This window comes from Hippopotamus amphibius, chromosome 3 (assembly GCF_030028045.1).
Source record: "Hippopotamus amphibius kiboko isolate mHipAmp2 chromosome 3, mHipAmp2.hap2, whole genome shotgun sequence".
NCBI lineage: Eukaryota > Metazoa > Chordata > Mammalia > Artiodactyla > Hippopotamidae > Hippopotamus > Hippopotamus amphibius.
In genome coordinates, this window is record NC_080188.1 from 142868321 (window position 1) to 142884293 (window position 15973).

A 15973-nucleotide genomic window follows, 5' to 3' on the forward strand; every position below is an offset into this window, starting at 1 on the left:
GTTTAACTTAATGGCAACGTTCATGAAGAAGAACCAGAACTGTTCTCTTTCAAGGTAATTCAAATAAATTTAACTAAGAATGGAAAATAGAATTTCATAGTATTCAAGAGTGCATACACGTAATTAGATGCTATGGAGTTATATCATAATACATAATACACATAGGTCATATTAGTACACTAGAGTAGAAGGGTATTTTAATTCCTTATAAGGTTATGCTATCACATAGTAAGAGAACTCTAATAACTAAATGTTAAATAAGGCTTGGTTTACAATTTTAATATGACAACTTAGGTGATGACAATCTATACTTAAAATAGTAAAGTTTTATACAGATATTAAGATAGTGTATTTACCTAAAAGTAAAACACAGTGTGTAGCTGAACAGGTCAAATGGAAGTTGAATGGCATTACTGATCACAGGTTCAATAAGATATCAATGCAAAGTCCCTGAAGGACAGGCAGCTAAAAATGCAAACTGTAGCAAAGCAAGGATGTCAGAATTCATTACAGGGTTATGAAATAACATCCAATCAGAATTATTATTATTATTATTTTTAAAATATTTATTTATTTGGCTGCGCCAGGTCTTAGTTGCAGCACTTGAGATCTTCATTGCTACGTGTGGTGTCTTTTAGTAGAGGCATGCAGGGTCTAGTTCCCCGAGCAGGGATCCAACCTAGGCCCCCTGCATTGGGAGCAAGGAGTCTTAACCACTGGACCACTGGGGAAGTCCCCAATCAGAATTATTAGTAGCAGCCAATACATATATAGAGGCCTCCTAATTTTTAGTGACAAATCCAAAGAGAGTCATCAGATTTAGCTCTCAGGTAGCATACTACCACATAATGATTTTTTACAAGACATTCTAATTTTGCTAATTATATCCCACCCACTTCCAAAACGAACTTAAAATAGCTTACAATAAAAGAAGTTCAGATAACTGAATCTTAAAATTAAACAACAATCAAGATACGTGTGTTGACGAATCTAAGCAAAGCATATGCTGCTCTAATTGTAAACAAGAGTTAGCTCCAAGATTCCTGGTTGCCAAAGAAAAAAGGGAAAAGAATAAAAGAAATAAATACAAACAAAGACAGACATCTTCTGGGAAATTTACTGAATAAAAGGAGATCAATATAGACTTGAACTTCGGATGAAAGTACGGGTTTTGAGGACAGGGCAGGTCTTTCTGAAGACAGTATTCGACAGTACTGTAAGGAAGACGGCCATACACTGCAACTGATCAAACAACTGTCCCAGGAGCCAAGCAAAGTAGAAGCTATCTCTGTACTTGGCGTGGTCGGACTGCAGGTCACAAATGAACCATTTTTGTCCACACACCCAAATAATACAATCAAAGACACTGTCATATGTGAGGAATAGTGCAAAGCTGTTGATATGGTTCCAAAGGAAAGTGTAAGTATATGGAAAGTTCTTTCAATTTTCACTTCTCGTGTGTGTTTTCTAAGCTCTTCAATTTAGGCTACATTTTAAAAGGAAACTAGGTATCACCTTAGCAAAAAAATGAGAAGGTTTTCCAGTATTGATAAATGGACCAAATTCATGATGAAGACAGTAAATGGACCTACTTGCCTAACTCTAAATGTCTGCATGTGATAATATGGAAAGACGAATACATTTTACTAGGCACCAAATAACTCTGCTATTATTATAGTTGTCAGCCACAGAGGTTACATAATATTCCAGAACAGCTGCTAAAGGTCTCATTAGAAAAATGTCAGTTTTAATATCACAGATGACAGATGCTAGAAAATGGTCATTTTCCAGGTTAACAGTGATTTTAGGTATCCAGTGTGATAATTAACTAGGACTGAGAGATTCTGTAGAGAACTGTACCTTTCTCACTTCCACTCTTCTGTCTTGCCATTTCCTGCTTCAAGGCACAGATAGAAGCCTCCCGTACCAAAGCAGAGAGATCTGCACCCCTGTAATAAAAGAAGCATTCTTATTCATTTATTCTTAGACACTGCAAAACCCCAGAAAAAGTTCTGATAGCAATTTCCCTTTTAAGTCACATGTTAAACAATCAGGAAAGACACTGACCAAAAAGGTGGGATAAACTGATCACGGTCAATAGGAAAGAATTTTTAACTTTCACCTAAAATATTTCTAACTTTTAGATGAAAGGAAATTATGAAGGAAACAATGCGATGAATCACAAATATTCCCATGCTAAATCACTATAGATACTAATGTTAATATAAAAACTCTAAAACAACCAGCCAGTAGAAAGCAACTTACACACTATTTATTGCAAAATTTTCATTCACAAGCCCATGCTAAAGTGCTAACTGGGTCATCGCCAGTACATACCATTAGTGTATTACCTAATGTCTAAACTAAGCTTATATAAAAAGTCATTTATGACCCCTAGTTCAAAAAGGAAAATACAAAGGCTAAAAAAATTCTTTGGTGCACTTGATTCAAGCTCAAGCTGAATGGACACATCATAAGTTACTTAAAATATGATAATAACACAAGTCTTCATTAAATTGTTCTGTGTAATATGCTGAGTCAGCATGGTTCTTGAGCTCAATGAAAGACATCACATCTTTAACAGGATTCTTAGAGATTATTTGAGAAAGCGTTTGAGTTGGGGGTTAAAAACCTCAATGTAAAACTTATTTAATATCTAATGTTGACAATCCACATAACTAATAAAATTAAAGACCCACAGAGTTTAAATTATTAACTGAATCCAATGTTTCTGTTGGTTAAGTGTTAGGTTTGTAACAGTATTTAATAATCACATATTGGGACTTCCCTGGTGGTGCAGTGGTTAAGAATCCATCTGCCAATGCAGGGGACACGGATTCGATTCCTGGTCCAGGAAGATCCCACATGCCTCGGAGCAACTACTGAAGCCCGTGTGCCTAGAGTCTGCACTCCACAACAAGAGAAGCCACAATGAGACGTCTGTGCATCACAATCAAGAGTAGCCCCTGCTCCTCGCAGTAACTAGAGAAGGCCCATGTGCAGAAATGAAGACCCATTGCAGCCAAAAAATTAAAAAAAAAAAAAAAATCACATACATGCTGGGGTTATCATTTCTTTCCTTTTTAAAAAAATAAATAAATAAATTTATTTATTTATTGGCTGCACTGGGTCTTCATTGCTGCATGCAGTCTTTTCTCTAGTTGCAGTGAGCAAGGGCTACTCTTCGTTGAGGTGCGCGGGCTTCTCATTTTGGTAGCTTCTCTTGTTGTGGAGCACAGGCTCTAGGCACGTGAGCTTTAGTAGTTATGGCACACGGGCTTATTAGTTGCTCTGTGGCATGTGGGATCTTCCCAGATCAGGGATTGAATCTGTGTCCCTTGCATTGGCAGGCAGATTCTTAACCACTGCACCACCAGGGAAGTCCCAGTCACCGCTTTCTTAAGTGAGACAAAAGTCTTGACCAGAGTGCTGCAAATCTCTCAGGAGCTTGGGAACAAAGATTAAGACTCAGATCCCACGATGCTCATACATGAAAAAACTGGAGATTAAACTTTGGATCCTGGCTACACTCCCTAAAAATGACCAGCACAGTTTCAAGTGGAATCATTTTGATAAGAGACGGTTATGTGAAATTCTTCAACCAGAACCAGAAAGAACTGAGTGCCTATATCAGTACTGGTGGCTATGTTCTTTGGATATAAATTTACACTGCTGAATAAGAGACTGCTGAAGACCTCAAAGATTAAAACACCATCTTCCTTGACCAACTTAGCCTCAGAAAGCACATGATTTGGCCTTGACCTAGCAGAGTATCATGAACACCAAGTATATTATGGACAATCAACAGGGCTTCTAAAATAAGCCAGAGGGAGAGATGTCCTGTGTTATGAAATGTGAATTTCATTTCCCTCCCTGTGAACCAAAATTAGAAAAGCTAACAAACAAATTTATTTAAAAACGTATGAAGACAAGAGGGCAGACAGCAGCATCAAGCAGTATCAGCAGCATTTCGTCTTCTGGAACTGAAAACCACAGCCACAGAAAGACAGAGAAAATGAAAAAGCAGAGGACTTTGTACCAGATGAAGGGACAGGATAAAAACCCAGAAAAACAACTAACTGAAGAGGAGATGGGCACCCTTCCAGAAAAAGAATTCAGAATAATGATGGTGAAGATGATCCAGGACTTTGAAAAAAGACTGGATGCAAAGACTGAAAAGTTTACCAAAGAATTAAAGAGCAAACAGAGATATGCAACACAATAACTGAAATGAAAAACACACGAGAAGGAACCAATAGCAGATTAACTGAGGCAGAAGAGCGAATAAGTGACCTGGAAGACAGAATGGTGATAATCACTGATGCAGAAAAGAATAAAGAGAAAAGAATGAAAAGAACCGAAGAGGGCCTAAGATACCTCTGGGACAATGTTAAACGCACCAACATTTGCATTACAGGAGTCCCAGAAGGAGGAGAGAGAGAGAAAGGACCCGAGAAAATACTGGAAGAGATTATAGTTGAAAACTTCCCTAACATGGGAAAGGAAATAGCTACCCAAGTCCAGGAAGCGCAGAGAGTCCCAGGCAGGATAAACCCAAGGAGAAACATGCGAAGACATATAGTAGTCAAACTGACAAAAATTAAAGACAGAGAAATGTTATTAAAAGCAACAAGCGAAAAAAAAAAACAAATAACATACAAGGGAACTCCCATAAGGGTAACATCTGATTTCTCAGCAGAAACTCTGCAAGCCAGAAGGGAGTGGCATGATATATTTCAAGTGATGAAAGGGAAGAACCTACAATCAAGAATATGGTACCCAGCAAGGATCTCATTCAGATTCGAGGGAGAAATCAAAAGCTTTACAGACAAGCAACAGCTAAGAGAATTCAGCACCACCAAACCAGCCCTACAACAAATGCTAAAGGAGCTTCTCTAAGCGGGAAACATAAGAGAAGGAAAGGACCTACAAAAACAACAACAAAACAATTAAGAAAATGGTAATAGGAACATACATATCAATAATTACCTTGAATGTAAATGGACTAAGCGCACCAACCAAAAGACACAGACTGGCTGAATGGTTACAAAACAAGACCCATATATATGCTGTCTACAAGAGACTCACTTCAGATCTAGGGACACATACAGTCAGAAAGTGAGGGGATGGAAAAAGATATTCCATGCAAACAAAAATCAAAAGAAAGCTGGAGCAGCAATAGTCACATCAGATAAAACAGAGTTTAAAAAATGTTACAAGAGACAAGAAAGGACATTACATAAAGATCAACAGATCCATCCAAGAAGAGGAGATAACAATTATAAATATATATGCACCCAATATAGGAGTATCTCAATACATAAGGCAAAAGCTAACAACTATGAAAGAGGAAATGCAAGGCAGAAATAGAGACCCAGATGTAGAGAACAAACACATGGACACCAAGTGGGGAAAGCAGGGAGGGTTGGGGGGGGATGAATTGGGAGATTGGGATACCACATTGTACACTCTAAATATATACTGTTTATTGTCTGTTAACTGTATCTCAATAAAAGTTCCAAAAAAAAAAAAAATTGAAGAAAACAACAAAAGCTACAACCACCACACACGTATGAAAGCTGAAGGCAGAAATATTTGACCTCCTGCTTTTACTATAGGCTGTGTGGATATTAACAGGTGTGCTGTGAAAAATACATTCTGAGGCTTGGAAAACTTGTAGATTATTTTCTTTTAAATGCTGAAGTACCTGGATAATTTGGCAGCTGGTAATGAAATGTCTGCTTTAATATTCTGGAAGGACAGAGACACAATTTGTGAAGGGCAGTGATGGTGGTCGGGATAGCTGAGTACCAAGAGTCAACATATGAAAGGATCCCCCCTACTCCCAGGAACTCCTCAGAGCCTCAAAATGTTATTGTTTCTTCTCTAAGAAGGAAGTAGGAGGAAGAGCCAGACACTGGGTGCTTTACAGGATTCCTAATTTAATCCTCCCAACATCATTCTCCCTCATTTTGCACAGGAGGAAACTGACCCTCGGAGTTCAATGATCTGAGATGGAGATACTTACGTATAGCAATCACAACGAAGGTCATCAGCAATTGCTTCTAAATTTACGTCCGCATCCAGTGGGGGTTTGGTGCCATTCTAAGTAAGAGAGAGAAATCCACTTTTATTGAGGCTCTGAAGATCCATATTTTCCCACATAATAGGTTTAAATAAACAGTAATGGCTGCTTGACTAAATGAATGTAATTGACTCCCAAACTAGTGTTACAGAGTTTTTACAGATTTCAGCTTTGAGAAATGAGGTTAAGAAGCAGGTCCCAAACTTGGGAAAGCTGAAGGGAAACAATTTATGCTGGTGAAGTCTGAAGAATTTGTAAGCACTACAGCAAAAACAAAACACTAAGAACAAAACCCACCACTGCAATCTTTCCAAAGGTGAAGAATCACATTTCCTTTGCCTGATTCAATATGGCAACTACAGAAGCAGTGATTAGTTCTGATGTGCATATGTGCTTAGTTTTGGTGTAAGGCTGGCTAGGAAGGGAGAAATAACACTGAACGTGGCCAGGAGAGAACAATCAGCAAACTACTCTACCAAAAAAGCCAAAAGTCCTCTGTGCTTGATGTGTTCTTTCCTAACCCTTTATCTAAAACTCAACCCTGACTTTGGTGCCAATTCCCCTTCAGCTCATACCAAGAGATGCTAGAAAGGACAAGTATCAGAACAGTCTTAAAATTCAAACAACTCTTAATAACACAGTACCCTGCATACATACAGTACATATTTAATAACATTTTTAGTGACAAACTGCAGAGGCAAACAAAATAGTTTTTAGTAACAAAGTTTAGGACACTGTTAGATGGTAGCTTTGTGAGTATTTGCTTTATTATTCTGATTTATTCTGATTCATAACTTATATTTACATTACATACTGTCTTTCCCTGGTAGCAAATATTACATGGAAATAAATAGTTGAAGAAGAAATACACAAGGGGGACTTCCCCTGGTGTTGCAGCGGTTAAGAGTCCACCTGCCAATGCATGGGACACGGGTTCAATTCCTGGGCTGGGAAGATCCCCCATGCTGAGGAGCAAGTAAGCCCATGCACCACAACTTCTGAGCCTGTGCTTAGAGCCCACAAGCCACAACTACTGAGCCTGCACACCACAACTACTGAGCCCACGTGCTACAATTACTGAAGCTTGTGCATCCAAGGCCTGTGCTCCACAATAAGAGAAGCCACCACACTGAGAAACCTGCATATTGCAACGAAGAGTAAGCCCCTGCTTGCCACAACTAGAGAAAAGAAAAGCCTGCACGCAGCAACGAAGACCCAAATGCAGCCAAAAATAATAAGTTAATTTTTAAAAAAGAAGAAATACATAGGAAAAAAGCAAATAAACATGTCATTAGGTCTCAAGTGCAAATATTAGCTTGGCAGCTGCTCCAAGCTGAGGGCCGGGTCAGATGACCTGGCACCTTGAGCCATCACCTGCCTCCCCACCCACACTGAGAGGTGGCCTTTCATGTCCTCCCAGCTGGGCTTGTTTAAGGATTTCATAAACTGTACATCTGCTACCTGCTATTATTTGATAAAATGCAAATGTTCATCTAACACAGGTTCAAGAAATAGTTATGTTTCCCATTCAATCCACTTTATCCTGTGAAACAAACATGGGAAAATAAACTTTCTGTGTGACCTTAGGAAACCATCTTTTTGCTTTTTTCTTTTCTCCCTCTGATCGTGTGTAAAACTGGACAGTCAGACTGTGTGATCCCTAAGGTTTCTTTTAACGTAAACATTTTCAGTTTCGTCAGTTAACCATGCTGGGGGAGAGGTAGACAGTTGTTGAAAGAAGCAGGAGGGCAGCTTCTGAGGCTCTGGTAATGTTTTTAAAATGTGTCGTTTAGTGGCAGTAAGTACTTCACATTATTGCACAACTGTCAATCTCTAAAACATAACCATCCAGCTTCCCAAAATGAAACTTTGTGTTAATCACCAACCCTACCATACCCTCCTCCCCCCAGCCCCTGGCAACCACCATTCTACTTTGTCTCCATGAATTTAACTGGTAATATTCTTTATTGAAGGTTGAAGTTGGACATTCAGTGATATGTATACTTTTCTGTATGTGCATTATACTTTAATAAAAAGTCTGAAAAATGGAAATAACACTGAACCAGGAATTTAAAAACCTGAGTTCTAAAGCTCAAATTTGCAACTGAATGGACATTTGGGAAGGTCCTAAATCTTTATTGTGTATTTTTGTAATTAAAACAACCCAGTATCTTTTAAAAAATTATTATTATTATTATTATTATTATTATTATTATTATTACTGGCCACACTGCCTGGCTTGTGGGATCTTAGTTCCCTGACCAGGGATTAAACCTGGGTCCACAGCAGTGAAAGTCCCAACCACGGGACCATCAGGGAATTCCCCCAAAAAACCAGTATCTTATCTCCAGATAAGTAATTTGGTGCTATATTTGGGAAAGGGAGGGGAAGTCTTGTTTAAATAGTGATGATGAACAGGTAAAAAGGATTTATCAATATGGAGACTAGAAATGTTTGGACTTTCCAAGCTATGTCTGAGCAGTAGTTGTGGCATGTGGGCTCAACAGTTGTGGCTTGTGGGCTCTAGAGTGCAGGCTCAGTAGTTGTGGTGCATGGGCTTAGTTACTCCATGGCATGTGGGATCTTCCCAGACCAGGGCTCAAACTCGTGTCCCCTGAATTGGCAGGTGGATTCTTAACCACTGCCCAAAATCTGATTATTCTTTACTGAAACGTGGCAATGTTTCTGACCTGGAGTTAAGAAGTAAAATGAAAGGTGAATTCTACATACTGTCAAGTGGGAGTAATTAGAAAATTTTTAAATGGCATATTAGAAAGCTTATAAAACTAAATATATAAATATTTTAGAGAATCATTTATTAAAATGATATTTATACAAACAAAATATTTGGAACTTTCTTATACTAACTTTGTTTTCTTCACAATTGGTTTTATTATCTCTTAATAAAGCTCTAATGGATATCTCAAATAATTTCATGACTAGAGAGAGCTGAGCCAAAGGAATTATTAGAAAAAGGAAAACAGTCTCTTAGGAAGTTACGGCCAACAAATATTATGTGATCCTACTTATATGAGGTACTTACAGTAGTCAAATTCATAGAGACAGAAAACAGAACGCTGGTTGCCAGGGGCTGGGTGGAGTGGGGAGTTACTGTTTAATAGGTACAGATTTTCAGGATGCAAAATGAAAAGAGTTCTGGAGATGGACAGTGGTGATGGCTGCATAACAATGTGAATGCACTAATGCCAAAGAACTGTCCACTTAAAAATGGTTACAATGGTAAATTTAAGTTAAACATATCTTACCATAATTTAAAAAAAAGGAAGTTATGACCCATTTACACTATTCTGATGTTTAATCCTATAATTCTGATTCAACATTATATGTTATAGAAAACTCAGGTTCAAAAAGTAATTCAAAAAGTAATTCAAATAACCATTTTTCTGTTATTTCAATAATTACATCTATATTTAGTTACCGAAATCTATTCCTATAGCAAATAATAAAGTCTGGAATCAGCAATAATTTTTATTCATATAGTTGAGTGGAAAACAAATGAAAGGAAAATGAACATAATCATACCACCATAACATGGTAACTGTTACTTTGCAATTTCTTGCCAGTCTTTGAAAATACACATAGAAACACACACCTCTGAATGCCAATTAAAACTACGAGGTACTATCTCATGATGGTCAAGAATGGCCATCACTAAAAAGTCTACAAATAACAAGTACTGGAGAGGATGCAGAAAAAAGGGAACCAATCTTCACTGCTGGTGGGAATGTAAACTGGTACAGCCGCTATGGAAAACAGTATGGAGGTTCCTCAAAAAACTAAAAATAGTGTTGGCATATGATCCTGCAATCTCACTCCTGGGCATATACCTGGGACAAAACTCTATTCAAAAAAATATATGCACCCCTTGTTCAAAGCAGCACGATTCACAATAGTCAAAACATGGCAACAACCTACAGGTCCACTGACAGATGAATGGATAAAGAAGATGTGGTACATATATACGATGGAATACTACTCAGCCATTAAAAAGAATGAAATGATGCCATTTTCAGCAACATGGATGGACCATAGAGATTACCATACTAAGTCTGTCAGAAAAAGAAAGATAAATACCATATGATATCACTTACATGTGGAATATAAAATATGATACAAATGAACTTATCTATGAAACAGAAACAGACTCACAGACATAGAGAACAGACCTGTGGTTGCCAAGGGGGGTGGGGGAGGGATGGAATGGGAGTTTGGGATTAGCACATGCAAACTATTACATACAGAATAGATAAACAAGGTTCTACTGTACAGCACAGGGAATTATATTCAATATCCTGTGATAAACCATAATGCAAAAGAATATGAAAAAGAATATATATATATTCTTTTATATATACAAAAAACTGAATCTCTTTCCTGTATAGCAGAATTAACACAACATTGTAACTATACTTCAATAAAATAAAGAAACACACATCTCTGTATCCTGTTTTTGAGATACAGTTTGTTCATAAGTAAAATGGAAATAATATTGATTTGAATATTTCAATATTCAGTTCAAAAGGCAGTTGCAAGGATTAAGCATATGCATATTTGTAAAGTACCTAGAACACAGTAAGTACTGAATAAATATCCATTATTATATCAGACATTCTTAGAGCATGAAAATTTAACAGATGTTTCTTGGTGAGATCTTATTATATGTTTTGGTCTTATGGGACACATTTTAAAAAACATATTGAGAATTTTGGATCTTTTAGTGGGATTTGTATCACTATTTTAAAGATTGCATATTGCCTCAAAGCACTTGGCAGACATCAAACAACCTTTCTGGCTTTCTGAGATAAGGGTAAGTTTTAATGACATTTATAGGGAAGAAACAGAAATTAAGAAAAAAAATTCCACTTGTCCAAGGGGGTTTTTAGTGATAAACCTCTTACTACCACACCATTACCAGAAACACCAAATAGAATATACAAAAAAGCACCAAACAGAATATATAAAAAAGTAGTAAGTCACTGCTTGTTTTTCTCTTAAGAAACTCAGACTCCAAAAAATACTGAGAAGTTGCTCTGATTCACAGATCTTTAGACTTTTTAGGGCCAAGACTAAAGAATTTTATTCTAATCTTTCCATAATATTTCAAGTATTAACTGGAAAAAGAGGAAATGGTATATATAAAACAATCTGGGGAATTTAAGTAAAAAGCCAGCAAACTCTGAAATAGAAAGGTTTACTCAGCATTTATCTTTATTAAAATTACCTTGGGCAGGAGGTCTGCCTTGTGGACTCTGCCCTGAAATTAGATTCTGCTTCCTCTCTCTCTACCCTGCTTCAGCTTTAGCCATTAACAAAGATCTTTAGATAAAAACATTCAAGGCCTCTGGAGGGAAAAAGTAAGATAAGGATTTGAAATGCAGTGCAAGCAGCTCTCTTCAGAGGGCAACAGAAAGTGCACCATCACCCAGGCCAGTGTGGGTCCCTTCCTCTGGAGCAGGTCTGAGAACATGACATACCCATAACTGCTGCAAAAATACAGTCTAAGAATAAATGGCCAAAAGCCCTCCTTTGCCTTTAGCATAAACAGATGCTGAGCACTGACTATATAACATAAACCACAATCCTACAAAAGTTGCTTTTAAAGTCAAACAGATTTTTATCAAAATGTCTTTTTCAGTTTTTTTTGGTTTTTTTTTTCCTTTCTATAGTTCTTTCACAGCTGTGTGCGTGGAGGCCTTTCTATCTATGAGGGTGAGTCAAAAATTATCTGCACTCCGGCTGTAGAATTTATTTTAACTTTTAGAAAAGACAAATACATCATTTTTCAACATAATCTCCTTGCTTTTCAATACACTTTGTCCATCTGTCAACAAGCTTTCGTATTCCCTCATTAAAAAATGTTTTAGGCTGAGCTATGAGCCACGAATGCACCACTGTCTTCACTTCTTCATCAGATGCTTCATCAGGATGCTTTAACACCTCAAAACGAAGTTTTTGCAGGGTGTCGACAGTGTGGGCAGAAGTGTGTGGACAGGCATTGTCATACAAGATCACAATGCCCCTGGATAGCAGTCCTCTGCGTTTAATCCGAAGTTTAGGCTTCAGCTTTTCAATAAGCATCTCACTGTAATGAGCACTGCTGATTGTTGAACCTTTTTCCTGATAATGTTCCAATACTGGCCCCTGAGAATCCCAGAAAACTGTAAGCATCAATTTTCCAGCTGATGGTTGACTTTGGAACTTTTTCTTGGTCAGCGATGGAGGAGGTTACCATTCCATGCTCTGCTGTTTACTCTCAGGCTCATATTGATGAATCCATGTCTCGTCACCAGTAATGATTCTCTTTAAGAAATTTTCACCTTCCTTAGAGTATTAATCCAAATTTTCTTTGCAGATATTCAAACGCTTCTGTTTATTCTCTTCCATGAGTTGTTTAGGTACCCATCTTGCACAAACTTTTTGAAACCTAAGTCTGTCACGGATTACTTCATTTTGAGGTGTTAAAGCATCCTCCCTGTAGTCCTGACCTTGCTCCATTGGACTTTCACTTGTTTGGTCCCCTGAAAGCAGCCCTATGAGGACGAAGATTTATTTCTGATGAAGAAGTGAAGACAGCAGTGCATTCATGGCTCTCAGCTCAGCCTAAAACATTTTTTAATGAGGCAATACGAAAGCTTGAGGGAATACGAAAGCTTGTTGACAAAGTGTATTGAAAAGCAAACAGATTGTGTCAAAAAATGATATACTTGTCTTTTCTAAAAGTTAATTAAAATAAATTCTACAGCCAGAGTGTGGACAATTTTTGACTTGCTCTCATAATTCTAGGTCCTTCCTCCTTAACCTCAACATTTATGTTTTTGTTAAAAAACAACAACAAAACATTCTATGTACCCCTCCCCCCAATATATACATACATGCTCATGACAGAAAATCTGGAAACATAAAGCCACTGAGACAGAGAAAAGCAGGCCCTGACATAAAGCAAGTGGGCTTGCTATTGCTACGAGCTGACTGGGCACTCACAGCTGGGCGGTGATGCTCTCCTGCTGAACATAAACAATTTCACAGAACATCAACATCAAACAAGGCCACTCCGTGACCAGGATGGATCAAGAGAAAAGTAATATTCCTGCATGTCTGAACACAGATAAAACATGAGCACTGTCCAAACTACAGAATGACCAAACATTGCCTATCCCAGCTAATGTAATTGACAGCTGCTTCTTTACTAATCACAGCCTTAATTAGCCTTGGTCCAGTCTCCCTTCTTGCTAAGATTTATTAAGACACTCAATCACAGAATAATGCCTGGTTTTTAAAAGCAATTCACAGCAAAGGCCCTTAAACTCTACCCAAACCTAACACAAACAGAAATCACTGAAGTCCTTTCCAACCCTCTTGAGATACCCCACAGTTCTCGGCGGTGTGGGTCCTCCCTCACTGCAAAGAGTGACAAGCCCAGCTTGTTCAACTCCAAGTGTGTTCCTGGTCTCTGACTGGAGGGCACTGACAGGCAGAAGAAATAACCTGTCAGCCCATCCCCAAGAGGTAAGCGCTGCTCAAATTTTGCTATGTTTTCTCCTTGACTTTTTTCTTTATATTTCTTTATATAGTTGAAATCTCTAGGCTACTCAGTTGCTTTCATTTCTTCCCTTTCCTCAGGAATGAATTAATATGCCTGTTGTCATTTCATAAATATTCATATTATCTCTTCATCTAGAAGAAAAGCTCCTTATATGTAAGGACTGTCTCATGTGTCTTAGTTTCCCCGTAGTATACACGTAATCAGGGATGTATTTACTTTACAATAAATACTTGTTTTCTGACTAGAAGATCATTCATTTAGGTTAATGTTCTAGTATCTTATTTTCCTAACAATTTTATCTTTGAAGTGGGCCCTTTACCCCTGAGTCTGAGAGCTAACAATTTTGGCAAACAGTGCTGAAATTCTAGATGAAGGAAGTGTAAAGTTGTTCCACAATGCTGAGACCATACAGTGGATGACACATATCTGGAAGAATGAGCCGGTCATTCTTCTGGGTCCAAAACCTTATGTCCAGCATTTCCAGAAACAAATTATTACTCCAATCTTTGCCCTTAATTAGTAATCTGCCACAGGCAAGTGTGAAAGTATTATCATTATATCATTATAACTATAAGAAACTTACAGAAACAAATAAAGATTGTATAAGTAATCCATGTGTATATATACACACACACACACATACATTAACCAAAGCAATCAAAACAATATGGTACTGGCACAAAAACAGAAATAGTAATGAGTATAAAAACAAAAATAAACAAATGGGATCTAATTAAACTCAAGAGCTTTAACACAGCAAAGGAAACCATAAACAAAACAAAAAGACAATTGGAACTTCCCTGGTGGTCCAGTGGTTGAGAATCCGCCTTCCAATGCAGGGGACATGGGTTTGATCCCTGGTTGGGGAACTAAGATCCCACATGCTGGGAGGCTCTACAGCCCATGTGCCACAACTAGAGAGAAGCCCGTGCACTGCAAGGAAGAGCCCCTGCAACGTAATGAAAGATCCTGCATGCCACAACTAAGACCGAATGCAACCAAACAGTAAATAAATATTAAAAAAAAAAAACAAACCATGAAAAGAACTTGAGGAATACCACTGAATAAACTATTAATAAATGGAATAAAACCAATGACAAAATATAGTCAACCAAATAACGAAATAAACTAGAAAACATATAAAAGCTATGGTAAAAGTGCTGGTTGTGAGCACTGTATCTATTTACATGTGAAACTAAGAATATGACTCTAAAACACAATGTAAACTTGATGACACTGGACAATATAAAAACATACAGGGAACAAAAGCTGGTAAGCGGCAAAAGGGAAACACAAGAATGCTAATTATCAAATTTTCAGAGCAGAAATTAAACTGATACATCTAAAATGAAACATGTACTCGGAAGCTTAATAATTTCTTTAGTTTTGTTTTCTGTTAAATTCCAAATAAATCTGCCTTTATTTAAATAATGTGTCCTCCTCATTCACTCAACCATCCATCCATTCATCCAACAACCCATGCCACATAAAATGTTTGGAACGATGTCTGCACTAATGTTAATGCAGATTATTTTCCAATAGTACAATTTAGGGTGATCTACTTTCCCCTTCATATTTTGTATGCACTGCATATGATTTTTAAAGAACAGCAAAGTCAATACTGTACAGGCATCTTAAAAGCTGGCATACACCAACATGGAGGACAGAATTCAACGCTGAGGCTTCAAAAACTCAGTTTTTCTCTGGCTATTTATAATGGGTCCATGTCTACTGATATTTACTTTTCACCTCCAAAAGTTTCTATTCCGTTTCAAATATGCTCTGAGGACAATTCCTTTAAAGTAACAATCAAAGATCGAAAAGAATAGAAAATGTGATCAGAGTGCTATCTCAAATACATCAGTTAATAAGAATTTAACTCTAAATATTCCTTTTATTTTAAGTGAATAAAAAATGGAGGGGCTTCCCTGGTGGCGCAGTGGTTAAGAATCCGCCTGCCAATGCAGGTGACACGGGTTTGATTCATGGTCTGGGAAGATCCCATGTGCCGTGTAGCAGCTAAGCCTGTGTGCCACAACTACTGAGCCCACGTGCTGCAACTACTGAAGCCCGTGAGCCTAGAGCCCAAGCTTCGCAATAAGAGAAGCCACTGTGATGAGAAACCCATACACCACAATGAAGAGCAGCCCCCGCTCACCACAACTAGAGAAAGCCTGTGCGCAGCAATGGAGACCCAATGCAGCCTGCACCCCGCCCCCGCAATTAAATAAACAAATGAAAGTTGTTTAAAAAAAAAAAAAGAATGGATAGTCTCTTCGATCCCTGGTCGGAGAACTAAGATCCCACAAGCGGTACAGTGTGGC

At 37.8% G+C, this 15973-nt stretch overlaps 1 protein-coding gene across 2 annotated transcripts in view; it reads right to left on the reverse strand.

Moving 5' to 3' along the window:
- The window catches only part of NVL (nuclear VCP like), a 110452-nt gene that overhangs the window by 15758 nt on the left and 78721 nt on the right, over positions 1-15973 (reverse strand). For both annotated transcript variants that reach the window (XM_057726899.1, XM_057726900.1), the window contains exons 20-21: positions 6029-6105; positions 1861-1949 (exon numbers count right to left, since the gene is read on the reverse strand). In XM_057726899.1, coding sequence (XP_057582882.1) covers positions 1861-1949; positions 6029-6105 — 166 coding nt within the window. The remainder of the gene's footprint in view (positions 1-1860; positions 1950-6028; positions 6106-15973) is intronic.